Genomic DNA, 25,179 nt, shown 5'->3' with positions numbered 1-25,179 from the left:
ACTGTTGAGCAGCTGTGTGGAAAAGACACAAAATGCTTTAACAGGTGGTTGGTTTTCTCTGGAGACTGTGCATAGGGAAGCAAAGAAAGGTCCCAGACAACAGTGGCTCAGGGCTGAGAAGAAAGTTCAAGGTTTTAGGCAATAGTTAAATGTCATGTACATAAATCAGATTCCCATAAGAAATAAGTTTCTTCTAGTTTCAGATTTTTAATTTGGATTTTGGACAAATGGTTTGTCAGTTCTCATGATGAAAAATGGAGTTTTTTCTATCTCCCAATTACTACTGATATTCAGTAGAAATCTGGAACCACATATATTTTTGACAGCCATAACAAGAGTAATTAGGTGAATGTCTAGACAGCATTATAATTTCTACAATTTGCTTATAAACTACTCTACTTTGCTAGTAGATGTCAATCCTGTTTTAGAGAAATACCAACTTTGCACTAGGTGATCAGCAGACTAACTCTCTAGCTTCTTAGTGAATAATACAGAGAAGCCTGCTTAAACGCATCTTATCTTCATAGGAAGGACACACAGAGTTCCCAAAAGAAGATACTAAATAAAAAAGAGAAATATGTATTTTCTGCAGACTTCTAAAGAACCACCCAAAGCACCTAAGAATAAAGAATATTTCTGAAATGAATGAAGGTTTTTGTAGTTTTTTTATTATTGGTCTTACAAAAGCATAGACACATGTGCTTTCTTTTTCTTGAAAATGTAGGTTAGAATTCAGCATCACACTACATCCTGCCCTACTATGTTTCTGTCTCTGAAGCCACTGGGACTTGTGTAATATCCCTATAAATAGTGGAGAAGCTGTTTCTGTAGGAAATGCTAAGTGTTTAAAAGCTCTATGCATTTCTTTCTCTTATGCCTTTACATGATATAAACAGCAGCGAAAAGGGAACCAGATGTGAGCACCAAGAGAAAATTACTTTAGTATGATGAGCTCAAGACTGTGTTTGGAATGGTTTTGAGATATAAACAGCTTCAGAAACTATTGGGGCAGCTCTGGAGTAAAGGTCAACTGTGCAACCCCTAGAACAGTCCTCAAGATTGAATACTATTCTTAGAGAAACAAAACTCCCAAGTGAGGCAAAATTTCTAGTCACTGCTGATATCTAGTCACTGATGTACATATACTCTCTGATTTTTCTAATGCTTTTCCTAATGCAGTCTGTCTTTTAATCCCTTGTTTAAACCACAGATAAAGTAGACATAATTCTAGAAAACCAGGATCATTTTATAAAGATAACTTGAAATTTAGCTATCAACTAGTGAATCCAGGCATTTAAATGACTGAATAAATAAAATGAATAAGGCCCTGATCCCAAATTTGCCTGTGTATTTATGTTTATAGTGACAAATGAGCAAGATCCTGACACAGATGAAGTACCAAGAGAGCTGGGGAAGATAAATGCAGAAAATGAACACAATAGATTTTTGAAACAATTTCAACATTTAAAATCTCGAATTTCCACAACATTTACATAAATCATTTTAAAGTCAACCACAAAAAAAAATCATATTAATTCACACATGTGAAGGGGATTCATAACTGGTTCTTTAAGATTTTTAAAAACCCAATTTAAAAAAAGACACTATTCACAGATTCAAAGTTCACAGTGTTGCATAAAAACATGCATGTTTACAGCAGGGAAGGAAATAATGCCACATTATACAGACTGCAAACAAAATCTACAATTTTCCTAGCTCTTCATATCAATTATATACAGGCAAATTTGTCTGAGAAATCCATTCTCTAACTTTTTTTCACATTTATCTCAGTCTAAGATTGTGCTCTCTGTCATCTGCTCTATTATCTATTTAACATTCTTTACATTTAAGAGGAAACCATTGGAAATTGGTTACTGTGTTTTACTAACATTTATTCCTGTGCATAATATATTAATGACTTTATCTTCAGTAGAGAAGAGATGAGCACCTTTTTACAAAGCAACTAAAAAAAAAATTAATTGCTCCTACAGGAAAAGACATTTGCCAAAAAAATTCACAAACACTATTACTCAGATTTCCAAATCTGTTCCTGCTTATTGTAAAAACCCTAACAACAAGGTGAAATTCCATTCCTAAATCTTTGTGAATTATTTCCTTTGTCCTCTAATGTACAATTCCGCTTCAGAATCCTCTTATGAGGATTATTCTTTTCTTTCCTTCATACAAAATAGTTTCCCTTCCCTTCCCTTCCCTTCCCTTCCCTTCCCTTCCCTTCCCTTCCCTTCCCTTCCCTTCCCTTCCCTTCCCTTCCCTTCCCTTCCCTTCCCTTCCCTTCCCTTCCCTTCCCTTCCCTTCCCTTCCCTTCCCTTCCCTTCCCTTCCCTTCCCTTCCCTTCCCTTCCCTTCCCTTCCCTTCCCTTCCCTTCCCTTCCCTTCCCTTCCCCTCACTCAGCAAACACAGAGCCACACCTGCACTGTGCTATCAGCTGCTCTGTGTGCTACAGCTCCATATATGCTATACACACTCCATACCAACGCAGTTACTCTTTGACAGAGAGAAGCTTTTGTAAAAAGCAGCTTTCCCTGTTACAGAACCCACAAGTATACACACACTGTCATCAATGGATATTACACTGCTATTTGAATCTTTAAAGTCATGTGCTATTCAGCAATTGCAAAGCTGTTCCAGAATGGTAGGGCTGGTATAATTAAACTCTAAGGCTGGGGGAAAGTTTTCAGGCTAGCACATGTGATTCCTTAGGTGTGTCTACATAGACATGAAAATACACATACTTTTTAATCCTTCCTTCAAACTGACAGAACACACCCTATCTCCCATCGCAAAAGTTTTATAGCTCTATCTGTGGTGCTATAAACAGATTGAAAAAATCTGTCTGGGGTTCAAGATAAATTAACCCCCTCACTGGGGCACACTAATGCTACTTTATCACTCTCAGTTAAGCTGGGTCAGCATGCAGGAAAGGCCATGTTTTTCTGTAGACATCTCTCTCAAGCCTGTGTCGGCACTTTCTGACAGCTTTGGTTCCTCAGTTCCCTGTAGAACTGGGCACCATGAAGAGCATGCAGACACACGTGATGCTAAGAGGCCTTGGAGACAGCACTCTGCCAGGCTGGCACCACCAGCCAGCCCCTCAGGGTTTCCCTCTGCTGTAGAGCAGCATAAACCATTCTGTCGAGAGCAGCGTGCACTAAGTCCTGTGCACAGCCAGCCAATACAGCCACCTCCTCCTGCTCTCCTGCTCTTCACAAGCAACTAGCTAGCTGAGATGGGCAATATGCTGATGGACACCTGTCCACAAGCCTCTGTCCACCCCCACAACCTGACCAGCAGTCTGAGCAAGGCTGCTTTAACTGAAGAGGCAAGCACCTGTGGGACAACTAGACTGAACACAATTATTCAGGTACCCGAGAAAGAGTGGGGTGAAATCTAGCCTGCAAAAAATGAAAACTTCACTAAAAGGGAAAGGTGGCACTCTACCAGAAGGAACAGCTTACGTTTACTTGCAGAGAGCTGGGACTTATACTGGCCTCGAACCAGCCGGCAGGTGGACCCATCTCCATTGCAGACCCCACAGTTATCTTCCTTGACAGCACTTCCCAGCTGGTGGTCACAGCCAACAATCTGGCAAGAAAGAAAGATGTGCAGTTCAACGTGAGCACTTACCAACTGACTACTCAATCCATCTCTGCAACTAATTACTCTAAATTTCCCTCTTAACATCTCTAGAGGGCCATAAAGTACCTTAGCAATCAAAGAGGCTGAGCAAATCTGGCTGGCAGTTGCACTGAAGTCAGGCGAGAGATAGGGAACAGGTTAGTACTCAATGGCTTTTGCAGTTAAGAGGAAGAAAAGAGTATTGGTGGAGGTTGTTATTTTAGGCATTGCGGACATTTCTTGGTCAGAGTCCTATCAGAAATTTCACTTAGAGTTTCACAAAGGAAAATGCCTGAAACAGATAAAAAGACAGATAGGAAGCAGACTGATAGATAAAAGTGAAGAGAAACATGGATCAATAGCAACACGCCTCTGAAATTTTACCTGCTATGCAGCTGGGAAAGTCATGTGGATTTAATTACATTAGACAATAAACTCATCCCACACTGTCAATGCCTGTGTTCAGACATTGCAAAAGATCTGATAAAGAAGGCTGGAATGGTTGCAAAAGAATTGAGAGTCATTGCATGAATGTAAAACCTGCTCTTAAATTGGGTTTTTCCTACATGCAAATTGTTTGGTTAAAAATTTTGAGAGTTGAATGGATAAACCAGGTTTCTCAATTTGCAAAAACCTTGTTATTCTGAGAAGAATCAAATAGTAATTTATAATTAGGTACATTTAAAATTAATGAGTGGACTATCTGTTTAACACAGTGTTAATGTAGGCCTTTTGTTTGAACTTTTAAGTTTTGCTTACAAGTCATGAATTTTTTACATAAATAATAGAAATCTAAGAAATTAAGAAAGTCCTTGCAATGTTATAATTACCTTTGTAAGTACTAGAAAATTAAAGGCCTTCTAGCATTCTGGCATTCAGAGTAAGTAATGAACAAATAATTGTCTATAACTTCTAATGAGGTTGTGCTAAGGCTCTTAGCCAAACAGAATGTATATATAAATACAGGGAATTTTAAAGAAAGTGTTTTTTCAGCTTTAATTTTTCCCACATTTCTGAGTTTTAGTTAAATCTGAGAACTAAAAATGATGAGAGCAAACAGGGCACTTGTCATCAAGACTCATAAAAGCTGTATGTGTAACTTGCGCATTAAAACATTCATAGACTAATATTTCTTATTTGTGCAAATCTGAGTGTGCAGAATTATACATCTTTGCTAGGGTGAGATAAGCTTCGGGGTTTGACTCTTCATCTGTCAAACTTTGGGGTTTGCTCTTCATCTGTCTATGAAAATGCAGTCTTTTATAACCAGTATTTTCCTTTAGCAATTCAATTCCCATTTCTAACATCATTATTTTACTAGCTGCAGAATAGCTGTTTCCTTGATTATCTGTCATATTGACAATATAATTAATTAAATTTAAATCATTATAGATTCAAGTTTGATGAAAGCTATTATCAAATTTGTTTCATTTTACCTACTTCTTCCAGGTCAGAACTGGGCCAAGCCTCCTATGCTTACACATTATATTATGATCCCTCTAAGGGAATTAATGAAGCCTAAAGAAGCAACAGTCACAAAAATGATACATTTCCTTGAAAAGCTAGCCATACCAAGACCGCAAGAGACATTTTAACAAATTAGAAACATCATGACAAATAATGGTTAGAAAACGGAAGCAAAGATAAGCGTATCTTCACTGTGATTGCACCATACAAAACTTCCAAATACAGATATACGAATTGTATCCATAGTACTGTGTAAGATTTCTGTCTATTTTATTTCTAGAATTTTCCTACAGGAGCTTAACCACCTTTGACATATGCAGACTGGTATGCTTTAACTTCCATGATTGCCACGGTGTAGAAAAGAGGGTAAAAAGGATCATTTGCATGATCTGAAAACTGGCTACAAATCAGATTTTCCTTCTAGTACATTAGAGATCACTAGTACCCACAGCAAAAAGGGTCCTGTTGGGGAGCCCAGATAACAGAAGAAAGGTCAGAATTCCCTTTCATATCTGCTGAAAAGTGCAGTTTAGAGTGGTACACATATCTTTATGCCTTTGCCTATTTTGAAATGAATATGCAAACTGTTTGGATAGGAAATTGGCTGGATTTTAAATCCAGGTATGAGGTAACCAATTAAAAAACCCCCAGCATGTACTACTTTAAAGCATTTTTAACTTTATGAATCATCAGCTCACATGTTGCCATGGGCTATACCAGATTAAAGTTAATTTATAAACTGAGCAATCTGGAGCTAGGTTGCAACTTGTGGAGGAAACCACCAGGAAAATCTCAGGTGTGAAAGGAAGTTTAATTATGGTTTGTTTCTTTTTTTGAATTGGACAGCCATTACCAGTGTACAGCATAAAAATATTTCTTCTCTTGAAATGCCATGTTTCAATGGAAGTATGAGCAAAGTGAAGTATGGAGACCTTTGTGATTTCTAAAATTTCTGTGGTATGTACACAATGTATATTAACCTTACTGTATTTGGCAGTGTCTCAGATAACTTTATGCAATTAAAAGTTTTGATGAAATTAAATGAATTTCCTATTTGTTCCCAAGGTCTCTGCAGAGATTTTTTCTTTACTGTGTTAGATTATCTCTCTAAATAGATATGCAGAGCTCTGGGAATACGGAATATTTTCATTAAAAAAATTTATGAGTGATTACCAATGCCTGAAATAAAAATTATCCCCAAATTTATTTTTTTTTCCTTTCCTTCTCCTTCTCCTTCTCCTTCTCCTTCTCCTTCTCCTTCTCCTTCTCCTTCTCCTTCTCCTTCTCCTTCTCCTTCTCCTTCTCCTTCTCCTTCTCCTTCTCCTTCTCCTTCTCCTTCTCCTTCTCCTTCTCCTTCTCCTTCTCCTTCTCCTTCTCCTTCTCCTTCTCCTTCTCCTTCTCCTTCTCCTTCTCCTTCTCCTTCTCCTTCTCCTTCTCCTTCTCCTTCTCCTTCTCCTTCTCCTTCTCCTTCTCCTTCTCCTTCTCCTTCTCCTTCTCCTTCTCCTTCTCCTTCTTCTCCTTCTCCTTCTCCTTCTCCTTCTCCTTCTCCTTCTCCTTCTCCTTCTCCTTCTCCTTCTCCTTCTCCTTCTCCTCTTCCTCATCCTCCTCCTCCTTCCCTCTTCCTCTTCCCATTACTTGGGGGAATTCTTCCATCTTTTGAAGGTAATTACATGCACTAGAAAGATTGCTAGTATTTGAAATGGAGTCACTGATGCTTTAATACGAAAAACACTACTCCAGATCTCTTATATGAGTTTTTAGTAGCTCCTATATGAAAACATTTTGCAGGCTGGACTTTTGTGACAGCAAAAGATCAGACAAGGAAATATTGAAGTGCTCCTGAAAAAATACACAGCTCATGAGAGCAGTATGTCTTGCCTCTGAGGGGAAGAAACAGAAGTTTGGCTGAGTTGAGAACATGTTATTTCCACAGCATTATTTTCACTGTCCATCAAGGCTGCAGAGAAGTCCTTGAAAAAGGTTATGGAATGGGTGAAAATATGTCACCACTCACCAAAAACCTGCAAAGGGTTAACAAGGGTTATTTCTTTCAGCATCCACCCATAGCATGAACAAAACACAGAGGGGTGGTTTTAAAATGGCTGTAATCAGAGATGTTGAAGATGCAAGACACTAGGAGAGGCCAGCAACCAAGAAAAGTCGACTGCAGAACTACAAAAGTCGCCAGAAAAGTAGTCTGCAGAACTAGAAAAGTCGCCAAGACACTGCCTATGGGCATATTCACCTGACGAGAGGTGGCTGAAGACCTCATCATGGAAATAAGCACCATGGAAGGCACTACTTCATCAGCATGGTAAGCCAAGGAACTCCGATATACAGCTCAGAGTAATGGTTTGGGGGACATAGTTTGAAATAACTTAATAACATTTTTGAATCAGAAGTCTAGGGATTATTTCACTCTCTGAAAAGCTTTGAAATGTCAACTCCTTGTCTTGGTTTGAAGCTGGATCTAATGTTGAAATAATGAAGTTTCTGTGGAATAGAAACTTCCCTTTCCAATGCATTCTAGTTCTGATCTCAATATATCCTGGGGGGTTTAGGGAGGTGAAGTCTTTTTCAATCCATAAAGGTCTGGGAAGGAAGTCCCCATTAGAAAGGAAAATGGATTACTACAACAAATTGTGCTTTGAAATGTTCTGAAGTAAGCAGTTTTCATACTCATTTCTATTACCTATTAAGCTTCCTCCCCTTAAAGCAGGGTAATGAAGCACAGACTTTCCACACTGAAATCTTTTGAGTTTCAAGTTGCTGAAGTGTGGTCAGAGGCTTGAACTGCACATTGTTACTGCTCAAAATGTCAGAAGCAGCTCCATTAAGTTCCCTGACTATCTAATCCAAATTCCATTAAAATCAAGAACATGTTCTTATAAGTTTGATAAATTTTGGATGAAGCTCTTATGTGTTTCTAAAGGTGCTTCTATGAAACTCATTACTATTGGGATTCAATGCCCTTAAAGCAGTAAAGGCAGATTTTGCAGAGCTCTGGAGGTCTCTCAGTATATGGAAAATGTCAGCCATGTAGTACCAGAGTGAGGAAATCACAGGTGAGTACCAACTGCCTGCCCAGACCTTCTTCATCACCTCTAAAGTGAGCTGACTTTTTATTCTCCTTATGAGTTTAGTGTAGAAAGTCTAGCAACAAAAAGCCAGAATAATAACAGCTAATCCCTAGTTGGCCAAGACTGTATTGTTTTCTGGCATAAGGTACCACAGCTCTACTCAGAGGTAAAGATTCCATATTATATTTTAGGCTGAAGTCCCAGACTTCATGCTGAGTTTGACTCTCCCCCGTCTTCCCCCCAACCTCCCCCCTCCACTTACTCCACTTGACGGCTCACAGGTTGACAAAACAAAAATAAGGATATTCCTGACTCTGAGACACGCGGCGAAATAATTTTTACAGGATGCTGCAAGAAAAGAGATGGCTATCAACTTAGCAGATCAACTGCTTGCATGTCATTTAAAGGCATCAGGCTACAAGTCCAACGACAGGAGTTGGAACTAATCACTGAGTGCGTGCATGAGTGTTATAAGTGCATGTGTTCCCCTTGTGGACTTGAACTCTGGCTCAGTTTAGCAGGTTTTTCCAGAAATAAAACTGGACCAGCAATGACAGCCCTGCTAGTCTGGAAATGCCCTGAAGTAAGAAGTTTTCATAATAATTTCTATTCAGTATTAAGAAATCCTAGGCAGGAAATAATGTAATAAAGCAAGCTTGCAAATCCAGGCAATTACAAATAAATCTCTCTGTTTGTCAAGGGGCATGTCTGCAGTTCAAACGCAAGAAGTTCTGACAATCTGGGAAAAACAAAGTTGCCCTTCACATAGATACTAATGTGGGGCTCAATGTGGGACTTGTGTGGATTATCACTGCTCAGTTGAAAAAGGTTTTGGATCAGAGCCATCATTTCAACTGGGTTCAAAATCCTGTTTTACAGAATCAGCATGAAGAGCTGCTCTACTCTCCAGATTACTGGGGAGAGAACAAGCTTGAGCCTGTACAGCAAATTGGATTTGTGTTGGTGTCTGTGACAGGAGGACTTGCAGCTTCTGTTGATGAGGTATCTGCCCTTCAGTGCACCGATGCCTTTGAGATGACATTTTAGAGCCCCAGCATTTTCCTGGCATAGCCTCATGACGTTATCCTGTCACAGGCAATCTTGACCAGCACCAGGCACGACTCCCTCAGGTCCTTAGGAATTCTGGTGGAGTTCCAACTATAATCAAAGACCATAATATGATTTTCACAATGGCAAGGTAATTCGAGAGAAGCATACCTTGCAACTGTTCAGGCAGTGTGAAACAAACTTCAGTTACTTATGACTACCCCAATTGTTAAATACAGCCATTGAAGTGGCTAAGATACACCTCCCCACACATGAAACATGGCTGGCCAGACTGTAGATTTGTTGCTGCTGGTTGCCTTATCTACCACTAATCCACTGCAACCAATCTGCAGATCCTGCCTGGTACCTGTCCCATCATTCTCAGGTAGCCAGAGCTCTCTGCTATTAATATATTTAAACAAAGACCCTTATATAGCCTCACTCAACCAGAACAGCAATACCAATACAGGTGTTGGAAAACACCAACAATACATTGAGAATCAATGGTTCAGCCAAAGCTCTAGAAGCAAACAGCAAACACCTAGCAGCAGAAGGAACTGAAGAGAAATTTATATTTCTTAATTTTCTCTCAGGGAAAAAGAAATATAAAATTGCTCTGAAGCTACCCCTGATTTAACAAATAGAAACTAAACTAATTTTAAAGCTGGCATGTCTAAATAAGGATTACAGATGCTCTAAAGTCTTGGGTGGGGAAAAGTTAACTTGTTACATGCAAATTAATTACGAGGAATCTTCCAAGATAAAAAAAAGATTGATTTTTTCCAGGTTATTCATTTTTAACCAATCAATTTTTTTGTGTGGACCACCACAGTAGAGTCCACAGACATATGAACAAAGCTCTCTGTAATTCATTCTCTGATGATACAGAAATCCAGAGGCTGCTGCTGTGTAAAAGGCAACATTTAAACAGAACTAACTTCCAAGAGTTTATAAACAGGCAAAAATAGGAAGAAAAGAAACTTCTGTGATTATTCATATACACTTACCATTTAATTTACACTTTGGTTTCCACTGTATTTAGGTTTACATATCCACATTGAGTTGGAGTAAAAATTAGTTTCTCCTTTGTCCTTACATGCTTGTGTATTTTTTTGAAGGAGACAAGAATGCCTTAACTGTTTTTTTTTAGCTAGTGCTCTTTAGCAGATCATCACTGAAATACTTGCTTTTCTCCAGAAGAATGACATCTATTGTCTGGATATTTTAGCAGTTCCAGGGGGAAGATTTATCAGTTCTTGAAGAATATTAAAACACTACATCAGAAAGTGATTGCAAAGGCCAATCTAAGACAAAATTCATTAGGGTAGCTCTCCCTCAGCTTCTTGGTAGCCATGTCATTGAGAAAACAAGAGTAAATTCTGCCTGCTGGGCCTATCCTTTTCTCCTAGAACATGAAACACCAATTGAAAAAGCATTTAATTGACACTTGTGACACATTACATGTGACTGCGATTCTTTGTAAGCTCTGGTGACTTCATGACATGCTTGAAATTGCTATTCTGAGCTCTCTTCTGTGGGGCTGTACAGGCTTCTTTTGTTGGCAGGAGTCTGTCCTCTGTTGGCCGGATCAATGGAGATCCAGCTGCAGAGCTTTGTTATACCAGTGCCAGCAAGGATTTTCTGGTGCTTCAGCAGTTACATAATCTGTGTTATCAAGGAACAGATATCTTCCACAGTTCAAATACTTGAGAGAAGCTACTTGTTCCCAGGCTACTGCTGAAACAGCTTGGCTAGTCTATGTGGTACTCCGTGCTGTTGCTCTGTGTGTAAGAGGAGTGCATGCAGGCCCTAGAAGACATTTGGGATGACGAAGCTATTTCAAATGCCTGCAAAACACCTGTCCTGTGTCTTCACAGTGACTGGACCCCTTGCCAAGGTCTTCAGTGAGAACCGCAAACCTGTTTTGCTGAGGACTCTCAAAACTGCCCTGCCATTGCAGACATCTTGCCATCCCCTACAACAATAAAGCCATTGCACCACTCTAACAACTCAGGCTTTTAGGTGTGCTAAAGAAATACATGAACAGAGATTACTTCCTGGTAACTAAAAGAGAACCCTTAGAAGTCTCCAAGCTGCTCTTTTAAATTTCTCATTATTGTCAAGCCTCGAAATGACAATGTTCCTCCCTCTGCCACCAGCTAAGGGAACTACTGTGAGTGCTGCTGGTCAAAGACATGTGAGCAGTAGATAAGCTGGTCAGCATTTGTTGTTTCTGCTAAAAGACTAGAGCAAAGTATCTCTGAGGAGATGCTAACCTCTGTTTGTCGAGAAAGTAAAAAATTGCTAACTCACGGCAGGGGAGTACTAATAGTGCAACTGAGGATTCTTTCACACGCAAAAGGTAATCCCATTTCCCTTCCACTCTCCACCACAAAACTGTTCCTACCTGGCATGATGAGCAATTTAACCATTTGGCTACTACTCTTATGAATCATGGTTCTCCACCTCACTGCTTTCTGTGTGCTGGAAAGATGTCACAGTAGGGGAAAAGCTACCTCTTTTGCCTCAGAAAAACTGAAATTCATCAACAAAAGAACAAAATTATGATTCGCTACCTGCAAAATATTCAAATGGCAATTCAGTCATTCAGCCCAACATAGGTTCAAAACATACGAACAACAATTCAAGAATTCAGTACTTTCTGAAATATTATCTCTGAAGAAGACATCTAGGTTTCAATGGACTATTAAAAAAAAAAGGTTACAAACAGGAGGCCGAAATAGCTGAACTACACAAGACTGAAATCCCAGCACTATGTAAATACCTTGACATATTTTTCCACAAATAATTTCCTTTATATGACCTGATTTCTGTCACAGCCTTGGCAGAAGAAAAAGATTATTACTGGAAGTTGTCATGGGGAACAAACCACTTCCAAAGTAATATGGGTTGGTGGAAACCAAAATGATGTTTGTTTGTAGAGAATTAATAAAACAAATGCTGTTCATTTCTCCACCTTGCCATCAAACAGGCAAATAACAGCACTTTCAGTCCTTCTGTGTGAGTGAAAGACAGAAACACAGGTAAAAATCTCCTACTGGAAGTTCCTGTCTCAGAGTTTTCACAGTTAGATAACGTCTAAGTGTAGAAAAAGGGATCTTGTGAAAATCAGCACACAATCCTCCGTGTTACTGGTGCTAAAGGAGGACAAGAACAGTCACTAATATTAGACCAATTACTGTTGCAGGATGGAAAAATGCAGATCAGGGGTTAACATGGGGCGGGATAGACTCCTGGTGTTCTCATTCCCCAGAACTGGAGTTGAAAGGAAGGCATGCAAAGAAATCAGATCCCAAGCTAAGGAATGACTAGGAGCAGCCATGGACCCAGCTGCAAATTCCTGCAGCTACATCCCAAGTGTATCCCACATGGACAGTCAGGGCCCAAGGCAGGCTTGTAAGCTTTCGAGAGCCTGCTGAGGTGACCACCTAATCTTATTTTTACCTGTCTCATGCAGGTTTACTGGGCGAATGAGTAAATTTTCATACACCAGACTCCAAACATGTGATACTATTATCCTGATTAGCTCTGTATTCTGGGCTGAACTGGAAACAGAAGAGGCTGTGTACAGCAACAGTTTGTACATTGAAGAGAGAAGGAGAAACTCTCTATCATGAAGTCATGATACACAGGACATACAGCACAGTCACCTATTTAAAGTAGAGCAGATTTTCCCAGTCTAGACACACACACAGACAGAGCCATTTAAGTACTGGTTTATCTAGAACCACAAAATAGAACCATGGACTAGTTTGAGTTGTAAGGGACCTCTAAAGTTCATCTAGGTCAACCCGCCAGCCACTGGCTGAACACAGAATCAAAAAAAGACCTCCAAGATCACCACGTCTGACTTCTGACCAGCTCCAGGTAACTAGACTTAGCTAAAGGTAACTAAGCTTGTTAGCTGACTTGAATTCACTGTGCCGCACAGCAAATAAACTCTTAGGAATCAATAAATCAGAATTTTTTAAAACCCCCTTCAGAATTATGTGGAAGTAGATCTTTAAAGAGAAATTTAATACTCTCTAAATAGTAAACATTAATATAGACATTTGGGATGCAGCTTTCTTTAGCAAATAACCTGTAGAATTAAAAGAATGTAAAGGAGAAAGTTGTCCAGTTTTGTGAGAAGAAATGAAAGGCTGTTTTTGGTGCTAAACAACTTTTTTGTAATAACAAATTTAGTTAACAGCTTTCTTAGACATCCCCAGTTTTATAATCATTGGATCTGATCCTACAATTAGAGCTATAATATGATTTGTCATGTTATTCTATCATATAGATGAAGTAATTTTATGGTCTTTAATAAAAAACCCCCAGCAACAGCAGTAATAGTAATAATAACAATAATGAAAACACTCATACAATTAGAATTAGGCTTGGTTTATCAACAAAAGAATAGCTTTTCAAGTTTTATGTAGAAAGCAGAAAGCAAAAATAGAACTCTTGTCGCAGACATCTTTTCAGTAAAATCCTTTCATTAGGATTTTTCCTGCTGAGAAGCTGAGAAGCTAGAGCAACAAAATGTAAACAATGGTTATCTGCTGCTGTGGAATGCATCAGGTGGATTTTTGATTGGCCCATCCTGAATGTTTACAATTAATGGCCAACCACAGACCAGTTAGCTTGGACTCTCTGTTCGAGCCACAGATCTTTGTTATTGATTCCATTCTATTCTTAGCTAGCCTTCTGAGAGGAAACCTTTCCTTCTATTTCTTTTTAGTTAGTTATAATCTAATATATATATATATCATAAAATAATAAATCAAGCCTTCTGAACATGGAGTCAACGTTCTCGTCTCTTCCCTCACCTGAAGACCCCTGTGAACACTGTCACAGAACTCTTATCTTGCTTCTTCAGAGAAATTTAAGGAATCAATAGGTCTCACATTTCTACATGCACAAGAAGTCAGTTTGTATATAACTTTTCCCAAATACATTTCTCATCAATTTCTTGGACTAGTATGATTGTAGCATCATTTTTTTTTTCAGAATTTTCTGCTAAAGTTTACTCTGTCTTTCATAGATCATGGCTACACTTTTTCCCTTTGATTGGAAACCTAACACTGTTTCATCCTTTCAGCAGATAGTTTATTTATGGACATTTTCAGTGTCTAACCTTTCAACGTGAAAATGGTGCAGCTGTCATGATTTTCCACAGAGAAGAACTTATGTTGTCCTGAGCTATTGCTGAAATGTTTGAAGTGAACAAATCATACACTTCACAGAAGCTTATGTGACATGAGGTCCCCTGGGATCCCTGGGCTGAAGAGGCTGAGAGGATAGCAGAAGACAAGGGTCACTCTGGTTGTGTAAGTACAAGAGACTACCCAGACTGAAAATGTCTTGTTCATGACTTGTGACTTCAGGGAAGTGAAACCCACATGAGATGAGGATTTGGCCATGATATTGATGGGACATGCTTTTGGGAAACTACACAACAATTTACTATTTGGCCACATTTTTAATGAAAACCATACAAATTACCCCTGATCTGGTATTACACAGCAACAGATTCTGACATCTGTACTGGAGATAGATGAAGCCCTGAATAATCTTTGATCACCCACTAGAGGAAGCAAAGACTTTCCTCTTTTTCCTTGCCAGAGTTAAGAAAAAGAACATTTTTCAGAATTCACACAAGCAGAAGGCAAAAATTATGTTGAGAGAGAACTAAGTATGAGGACTACAATAACAGGAAGAAGTGAAATGGGTGAGGAAAACAGAAAAAACCCAAAAATTAAAACAAGAAGGAAGGAAGGAAGTGGCGGAAGGAAGGAAGTGGCAGAAGGAAGTGGTGGAAGTGGCGGAAGTGGCGGAAGTGGCGGAAGTGGCGGAAGGAAGGAAGGAAGGAAGGAAGTGGCGGAAAGAAGGAAGGAAGTGGCAGAAGGAAGTGGCGGAAGGAAAGAAGTGGCAGAAGGAAGGAAGTGGCGGAAGGAAGGAAGTGGTGGAAGGAAGTGGCGGAAGGAAGTGGTGGAAGTGGTGGAAGTGGCGGAAGGAAGTGGCGGAAGTGGTGGAAGTGGTGGAAGGAAGTGGCGGAAGGAAGGAAGTGGTGGAAGGAAGTGGCGGAAGGAAGTGGCGGAAGTGGTGGAAGTGGCAGAAGGAAGTGGCGGAAGTGGTGGAAGTGGCGGAAGGAAGTGGCGGAAGGAAGTGGCGGAAGGAAGTGGCGGAAGGAAAGAAGTGGCGGAAGGAGGGAAGTGGTGGACGTGGCGGAAGTGGCGGAAGTGGCGGAAGTGGCGGAAGTGGCGGAAGTGGCGGAAGGAAGGAAGGAAGGAAGGAAGGAAGGAAGGAAGGAAGGAAGGAAGGAAGGAAGGAAGGAAGGAAGGAAGGAAGGAAGGAAGGAAGGAAGGAAGGAAGGAAGGAAGGAAGGAAGGAAGGAAGGAAGGAAGGAAGGAAGGAAGTTAAACACCCATGTTGCTTCCTTTTCAGAGAGATTAAACACAAGGTTTGAGCTGCATGAAACAGAGTGTATAAATCAGTATTCCAACACACATGCTCACTGCTGCCAATTTCCTGGTTTTTTTGCTTTAATAATGTGAAGTGTGATGACAAAGAATGAGCTTGATTTCAAAGAAAAGGAGGAGCAGGCTGTTCCTGAAGGACTGTACCCTGTGGAAAGCGACCCACATTGGAGCAGTTTGTGAAGAGCTGCAGCTCACAAGATAGACTTATGCTGAAGAAGTTCATGGAGAACTGTCTCCCCTGGGAGAGATCCCACACTGAACAGGGGAATGATTCCTCTCCCTGAGCAGTGGCAGGAGCAATGTGTGATGAACTGATTGTAACCTCTGCTCCCCATCTCCCTTTATTGCTTACAGGGAGGAGGAAGAGGAAGGGAGGGAGAGGTAGGGGGGAAGATGTTTTTTGAGATTTGTTTTACTGCTCTTCCTCTGATTTTTTATTGGCAATAAATTCAGCTCATTTCCCCAAGTCTGTTTTGCCCATGATAGTAATCAGTGACTGACCTCTTCCATTCCTTATCTCAACCCATGAGCCTTCAGTTAAAATTTCTCGCCTGACATGGTTGCAGAGAGCAGCTTTGGTGGGTACCTGGCATCCAGCCAGGATCAACCCATCATTCTCCAACTTTGCACCTTCAACTGTTTTATGCAGAAATTGCTTAATACTCTCAAAACCATAAAAAAGGATTTGAAGTACAGGATGTTATTTTGCAAACAGGGGAAGTCAAACTAGAAACTGGAAGTTTTAAATGTGTTGTCCTCAGTATACCCATTAATTCTATCTATAAAGACATTTCATAATGTGGAACTTCAAATCATTATTTCCTTAAAGACCATTCTATTGACTTCAGCACTGAGGTTCAAGCTAGTTGTAATACACCAATGGGACATGTTACAAGCTGAGGTAAACTCAAAATGAGACCCAAATATCTGAGAAGTAATCTGTATTTCTTTAAAAAAAGGAGAAAGAAAGGACACCCAAATTACAGAGATATCCACAGAGGAAGGCATTTAAAATTTTCAGGAGGAGCAAGAAGATTAGGAAGAACTAGAACATATAACATTCTGAGTATTTTTGTTTGAGAAATGCTGTTGTTTGGTCTGTGACATGATGCATTTAAGAATAAAACTATAGAGAGAAAAAAAATTATGTTCAGACATTAATTCCTATTAATTTCTTAGGTGTTTCACACAAAGAAAAAAGGCAAGTTATACATCTCTTCATGGGGAAAATGCATTTACATAATATGGAAAGATCCACGTTTATATAATACAGAGAGAGGCAAAATGCTCGCAGCTTGAATGATTTCTGAACTATCACAGTCATGGGTACTGGCCTATGCCTTGAAGTATACCTGAATCAGCTACTGATTAACTTCTCCAAAACTCTGTCTCCATAAATAAAACTAAAAATATTTTTAAGAATCTCTAACCATACTCCTGGAATCAAAGATTCAGGGATACAGCCTGTTCTATACACAAATTTGGTTTTGCTTGCCTGGAATAGAATCAGACGTCTCTTCTAACTTTAACTACTAAGTGGCCAGCTGGCAAAACAAAGGCTTCAGCTCAAAATCTCATAATTAAACAAAGACTCATAAATATGCAGTTAAGGTACTGGTAGTCTTAAACCTCCAAACTGTATGAAAAATAAAGGATAAATATGAGAGAGGGATCTTAACATTTCCAAATACTGCACCTTTTTACAATTACAGTCTTGTCAATCAGAGTGAAATCCATCACCCTTAAATCAGGAGTGAGTATTGAGGCACACAGAAGCAACACAAGTAACCTTTAATCTCAGTAATCTGAATAACAGTTGGTGACCACACAATAGGCTATGGGTTGACCCAAGTCTTGCATAGAAAGAAATATATTCCTATGGTTAGTTAAGATAATTAACACTGTTGTTTGACCTACTGGGAAAAATGCTCTATCTCAGCATACACTGATCTTAATGTCACTTTTACTAATTCAAGACTCTTACACCTAATTAAATAAAGATATGTTTTATGTATAATATTGTATCTCAAGAACATCTTCTTGGTTGCTGTAATACTTGGATCAATGCAAGCCGATAGGAGGGTAAACTTAAAGTTGCTTTCAGTAGTTTTGCTCTGAGTAATCCAGAAAACATATTATTCACCTTCAACGTAGTGCAACTGTTGCAAAGGACCTGTTATTATAGAATCATAGAATATGCTGAGTTGGAAAGGATCCATCTGGATCATCTAGTCCAACAGCTGTCCCTGTGCAGGACACTCCAAATTTCAGAACATGTGCCTGAGCGCATTGTACAAATGCTTCCTAAAGTCAAACAGGTTGGTGCTGTGACCACTTTGCTGGGGAACCTGTTACAATGCCCAACCAACCTCTGGGTGAAGAATCTCTTTCCTTATGTCCAATTAAAACCTTCTACTACTCAGCTCCATGCCATTTCCCAAAGTCCTGTCACTGGCCATGTGAGTGAAGAGATGGGTACTTCCTTTTCCCCTCATGAGGATGGAGAAGGCCTCAAAGAGATTTCCCAGGCTGAGCAGAAAAAGTAACCTGAGCCACTCCTCATACATCTTCCCCTCAAGGCCCTTCACCATCTTTGTGACCCTTTGGACACTCTCTAACAGTTTAGTATCTCTCTTATATTGTGATACTCCAAACCAGCCCCCAGCACTCAAGGTGAGGCTGTCCCAGCTCAGAGCAGAGCAGGACAATCCCCTCCCTTGCCCAGCTGGCTATGCTGTGCCTGATGCACCCCAGGACAGGGTTGGCCCTCCTGGCTGCCAGGGCACTGCTGACCCATGTTCAACTTGCCAGGAACCCCAGGTCCCTTACTGCAGGGCTGCCTCTGCTGCATCTCATTGTCCAATCTGCATACAAAACCAGGGTTGCCCTGTACCAGGTGCAGAATTAAACTCTTGCAATTAAACTACATAAGAAACACACTTCACTTTTTAATCTTCAGGACCTTATATGGAAGATACATGTTAGGAGACTTAATTTTTTGCAGTTGTGACAAAACATATGTATATTAATACAGTTGCCTGCCCAAAATCATGCCATTTCAGAGACATCTCATGAAAATGTTGCTTTTCTTCCAGGTTCATTATGAATTCTCACAAACTACTGAGACCCATGATTATTATGTTTATGTCAACCACTTTAGCTAAGTGGTAGCCTGCAGCTCTTACTGCAAATGAATAGAAATAATTTCTAAAATCACACTTTGTCTTGTCTGAAGTTTCCACGCATTCTCTATAATTACAGAAATAAGTTTATTCACACAAATGTTACAGAGAAAGAATGCCCCACTGGTTCTTCTATAATACTATGGTTTCCAAAACTTCTAAAATAACCTTTATAGAAGCAATGGAAGATCATTGCTTTTAAAGGAAGCTCACCATTTATTATGGACAATTCCATTCTCTTTACCATTCTGGACTACTTATGTAGGACTAGCTATTGCTGTGATAGATGGTAAAGCAATTTCTCTCCTATAGCATATAGTTAGGACAAACCTAATTATAGATTTTTTAATGCAGTACCTCTACTGTCACAAAGGTATGACAGGCTAACAGGGATACACTGAGACAATAATATTTTGAGTTGATTTAAATTTAACACCCATTTTTCACTGTGAGGAATACAGCATGAGCATTTGTAGTTTAATTTTTTTTTTTTGGTCATCCTCAAAAATGTGGTAATTGTAAATATATGGCAAATTGGTTGAAGAAACTGAATGTTGAAGAACATGGGAACTATAAAGTCATTTATGCATTAAAAATTATACTACCATTTTAGGGTATATAAGAAAAGAGTTAGTTTAACTAAAATTACACAGGGACACTACTGCTAGTATATCTATTCTCAAGCCACAGAGAAATAACATCAGTGTTTATAGTTTTAGCAGTGCAGTTACCTTCAGACTTCCAAGTAAGAATGTCATGAGAATGCAAATGACTTTGTTTCAGATGCTTAGGAATTCTGTTTCTAAGGAAAAGTTGTATTGAGAAAAAGTATGCTTCATATTTGGACTAAGCCAGAAATCAGCCTGCTTGTAAATCCTAGGCCACTATATGCAAAAAACGTTGAATCTTTTTCCCATCTAGATTTTTGTGCTTCCAGTCAAGTTTTTAAAAGATCTGAAAACAGAAAACAAGACTAAAAATAGTCTGTTTCATTAGGCAATCTAGAAATTTGAGATGCATGCCCTTGGTTTAAGTCAAGAGGTCTAGATGATTGCCTTCTTCAGATCACAAATGAGACTAATCCAGGAACTATCTACTCTATTTCATTTACTTCAGGACTGCTTCTTGCTCAGAAAAGAAAATCAAAGAGAAAAGAAATAGAGAGGAAAGCTTCCCCCCCCCCCAAGAAAAAAAAAAAAAAAAGCAGTTGAAAATACTAGAAAGCCAACAACACATCAAGTTTACATAGATTTTAAGGTCACTGTGCAATGAAACATGAATCTACACTCAACTGTTTTTGAGACTTAGGTGTGCTCAGAACCTAACAGAGATGGTGAAAAAGTCCTCGCCTTCATCAACCAGCAGCCTACACGTAGTTTAAAAGAATAAAGTCTGATGTAGACAGAGTAAGTAATTTAACAGAAGCAATGATAGAGCATCAGTGTATAAATAAAAGCACCAAAGTAATAAAAAACCAAATTAGGATGCAAATAAATTGATTGAATGACCAAGAGATCTCCACACGCTGTGAAGTGAAGGGTCAAAAATCCCCATTTGTTACAAATTTTCATTGGTAACAAATAAGGAAAGCTAACATCCAAGGAGATGTAGCAGCTTGCTTAGTCCTAAAGGAAAAATGGCAGTATTTTTCACTTTAGTGCCTCATCTACTGCCATACAGGTTTCTGATTTACAGGGAGCAATAATCCTCAAAGATAATGTAATTTGATTGATAGACCTTGAAAACTTTGATGTATCTAAATTAAAAGCTACAACATTACTTTATACTTGGTGCTTCAAATCAGATATACTACTGCAGCTACAGAGAACAGTTCAAAAACAAAATAAAATCCTTCAAAAGAACCCCAAGGGAGCAGCATAAAGTGAGAAAATAATATTTAGGTTATACATGTCTCCCCCTTCCACCCCCACCCCCTCCAAAAAAACTCCAAAACCCAACAGTAAAGGAAATCTGAAAATAGATGAATAAAATAAAGACCCTAAAATTACACAAGTATGGAGGAGGAGAGGGAGTGAGCATGTGAGAGAGATCTGAGGAGGGAGTCATGAGGAGAGGGGCTGAGGCAGGGCTTCTTTCCTTACTTGGCACAAGCCACTGATGCACATGTCCAGGGATTCAGTGTAGCACCGTGTCCCATCCAGAACTTTTGGCGCCAGCTCCACAACCAGAGCTGTTCCTCTGGCTTGACACTTCAGTGAGCATGGGTTGTCAGGGTCATTAGAGATGGGGAGCCACTCATACAACTGCCCTTGGTACTTGACATCGTTGTGAGCAGAGCACTGCTGGGCACGAAAATCACCTGCTTCTGGTGGGCAGTCCTGCAGAAAAGAAGGAGAAGAAGATCAACAGGCCTATTCAGGACTGCCAGTTGCAGTATCATGCAGCTGGCGGTGTTCCACAGCTGCCAGATGGAGACAGTTTCTGCTTAGACAAAAAAGACACATAATTCAACAGATGATTATACCTTTCTTTCTTCTTTCCATGAAAGTATTGAAAGAACACCAAGACCATATGTAAATGGGAAATAAGAAATGCACTGTACATGTCTTAACCACAGCCTTGTGGTTAAGCAAAAGAGGGTCACCATGCTCTTGTTGGAACTCATTCTACTTGTGCACATATGTGGAGAAACATGTGTGCACAGCCACTCTGTTCCACACAGGTTTTACCCTTTGTTTGAGGAGAGACAAAAAAGAACTATGTGATTTTGTTCTTTATTTAAGCTCTTGCCACTAGCTTTTTTTCTTTTTGCCTCAGTGACATAAATCAATTGCTGTGGCCAAATGAATCAGAAGCATTTGATACATATTTGCATTTCTTTAAGCTAAGATTTCATAGTTCACATAATTAGGGACTTCCAACTGAGAAGATCTTAAAAAAAACAACACCTTTTTTAATTCTTCAGGAGATTTGTGAGACATATAAATCTAACTCTGAAGTCAGTCTACCAATATAAAAAATAAAGACCACTCCTACTGCATAAAGTACATTGTTGACAAGATTTTTAGGCTTTTCTTACCCACATACATTTTCTTGCTGCTACTTAGCACTGAAGAACACTAGACAGGTTCTCAAGAGAACAAGAAGAGCTTTAAAATCATGAGTCTTCAGGCAAAATAAACATGAGTTCTTTTTGTTTCCTTTCCAGTATTTGATCCTTGAAGAATGATATTTGAAGTCTTCTTTTGCTAGCAACCATAAAAGCTAGGGATTCACTAGGGTTTTCTTAGAAGTAACTTGAATTTCTCGCATAATTACAGGAATGCAGGAGCGAAGCTTTACAAAAAACATTAAACATCCTAAGAACTGAGACAAAAAAAAAGCAAACATTGGCAGAATGACTACCTCAGATTATTAAGATCCATGGAGTCCTCCACCTTACTGCCGTAAGGAGATCTGCTCCTGGATGGTATCTGGTAAAATACCCGATGAAATGAACAGTTGTTCCCCCTCTGCTTGAGGACTATAACATTTTTTTAATCCTAAATCACAGGCAATCCTATGTGTTGATGGCAGGCTTCATATGAAAAGTGTTTGATATATACACGATCACATAACTAGACAATATACTTATAGGATATTTGTATCTTCTGTTTGCCCTCAAACTACTTCTTCCTATTAGACAATCATTAATGAAAATAAGTCTGGCTTATTCCCAGACTTCTTATGCTCCCAGTCTTACTGCTGTCGAGGCAAAATATCTCTTCTTAGAATTAAATAGTCACCTATGTTTCTCAGATCTATTCTTATCCCGTCATTCACTAACAGCATTTTTTTAAAAGGGCAAACTATTACAGCTTTGGATATGAAAGACATGGAGGCTGCATGTCACTTTTTTACATGAATGGATCATTTTTTATTATTAAAATCTAAAATAAAATCTGTGTTAAAAACTAAGCTTTCTAATCTCCTCTCAAAGGAACATGGCAGTCTTGGCTATGAATTTGTCATTTGTAAGCCCTTGGCTTGAACCCAGGTTAGCCCTTCTGGCCTCTCATTCACTGTTGGAATGTGATTATGGCTATTTTATTTGAATGTTGAATAATCTTGGGTCGCAACTTCCAAACCTTTTTTGTTGTGGACTATGCACACATACAAGCTGTGGCCTTAGCCACAGATTGTCATCTAATTTTCTTTGTACCATGTGAGGAAATTTTCAATTAATTCGCTTTGTGTTCGAGTCTGATGCACCCCAAAAGTAAAGGGTCAAACTCTAGTCAAAAGTTCTGTGATCTTAGTAGAGGGCAATAGCTTTCCTGTTACAAAAGGTTCAATGGAGTAAGGCATAAGAGAAAAAATGATGTGGGTTAAATCTAACTCTAGAGAAATATGTATCAAAGAGTAATAACCCAGAGCTTGTTTTTCCTTTTTGAAAGTGGAGGATGAAAGTCAAAGCCTGTAACTGGTATTTTACTGCCGGAGAACTCAGTTTTTCTATCAATATAATACAGAAGATTAAAAAAAAATGTTGCAAGTATTTCAGTTTGATTTTAAAATATAAAGAAAATCTGAGGGGCAATCAGGGTCTTTTTATGATTTGGGCAAATTTTTGATACAAGACAAAGTTTGGACACTGAAGCAAGCAGAAAAATATGTGGGGAATTCATTATTCCTCTACAGCTCTGTAATTAGAGAAAAAGTGGTCTTTATGTTCTGCTCTTATACAAAGGATGAACAATAAGATAGTTACAGCTTGACCCAAGATCTGCTTTAGTTCTATTTTCAAACAAGAAAAGAAGAACACAGTGGCCTTATTTCCTACCACAAAATCTTCTGGTGCCTACCCTTCTGTGAATTTTTCTGTCTGTAAATGAATACAGTCAGGTCTATTGGTTTGGCAGATACCCAAGCCAAGGCTCGGTTGCAGAAATCCAAGCCAGCTCTCTAGTTTGGCTCAAACTTGGCTCTACCTTCAGAACTTCCTGGCTTGTAACAGCTTTATTTTTACAAAGAGAAAAAGGCCCAATAAAGCACACGACATACAGAATTCATAATCCTGCTTTGTACAGAACTCAATACTAGGTTTGTTGTGTTGGATTTTACTTCTTAATCAAAGAAATAAAAAACATTCTTCAACATAACAAGCCTTCAGGACACGGCAGGTGACCAGGACTGATGTTAAATACTTCCACTCTTTGATACTGTGGTCAAAACAAAACAATGGATTTAAATAGCAGAGCTTGTGTTTAAAAAAGTTTTCGTATGAAACTTGAAGCAATTAAGAATACATGCAAGCAGTCAGAAACACAGACATACATACATATCTTGGCACACAGATGTGAAAAAAGGTCACAGCCTGTCACATAAACTTTTCTCCTGCTGAAATCCTGAATCCTAAATTTACCTGAAGGCATTGGAGATGTCTTTCCCTCAGGAAGAATCTTTTCTTCTGCTTAAAAAAGCACAAGTACTTCCATGTTCAAGTATAATACTTACACAAGCTGTATAACATTTTTTTTATGCCAAAATGGACAGTGTTGAGAAAATCTGTGGTCTGAATTCTAAACATTTCTCATTTTTAGAAGGAGGTCACTGAGACTGAAAATATAGGAACTGCACAAAACTTAGCACATCCACTTTTTTTTTCAACTTAAATTTACTGTTTTTGTTTGTATTATATGTCAGTGGAGCTCAGAGCCTCTTTGCGCTGACATTTGTGCAACATATGATCAAAACCCGATATAAGTTCTCAGCCTATAAATAAGTATTCTATTTGCTGAAACAGAAGATAAGATAAAACCAGTGGGGTATTTTGCATATATTTTCAAGTAAATTGCTATTTTCTTCTAAACACTTTGCACACCTTTAGATAAGGCCACTTGCTGTTCTGAGGCAGTCTTGCTGTGCCTTACTTCTGCTGGCTCCTGGACAAGAGAAACTATAGACTAAGTCCAAAAAGTTTTCTTGAAAAAGATCAGCCTGCTTTTGGTATTTGCATGATGGTTTAGGGGAAGGGGACCCTCTATGGCTACCAGCTAGCACTGCTCCATTGGCCTGAGTGAAGTTACATATTGGTCCAGCTAAGGGTCTGATTCTGGGAGCTGTGTAAGAGCATGCAGCTTGTCTACCTGCACAACAGATTGACAGGCACTTTGAGACAGCCAGAAATCATGGGCCAAGTCAGTGTAGCAGTGAGCACGAGGCAGTGCATCTCTGCATGGGCTATGTGGTTCTGTGAGGAATTTAGCTAACCACATCTGCATGGCCTGTGTTTGGCCTGGAGCATGTGGCAGCCCTGGTATCTGGCCATAAAACTACTAC

The 25,179-nt window shown here is 39.2% G+C and overlaps 1 protein-coding gene across 1 annotated transcript in view; it reads right to left on the bottom strand.

Annotated features, from left to right (window-relative positions):
• ADAMTSL1 (ADAMTS like 1) overlaps window positions 1-25,179 on the bottom strand; it is a 175,248-nt gene that overhangs the window by 124,371 nt on the left and 25,698 nt on the right. The window contains exons 4-5 of the mRNA XM_036403753.2: window positions 21,000-21,236; window positions 3,477-3,603 (exon numbers count right to left, since the gene is read on the bottom strand). Coding sequence (XP_036259646.1) covers window positions 3,477-3,603; window positions 21,000-21,236 — 364 coding nt within the window. The remainder of the gene's footprint in view (window positions 1-3,476; window positions 3,604-20,999; window positions 21,237-25,179) is intronic.

Source organism: Molothrus ater, chromosome Z, assembly GCF_012460135.2.
Source record: "Molothrus ater isolate BHLD 08-10-18 breed brown headed cowbird chromosome Z, BPBGC_Mater_1.1, whole genome shotgun sequence".
NCBI lineage: Eukaryota > Metazoa > Chordata > Aves > Passeriformes > Icteridae > Molothrus > Molothrus ater.
Note: the sequence above shows the minus strand (reverse complement) of the source record. Positions and strands in the feature narration are given on the sequence as shown.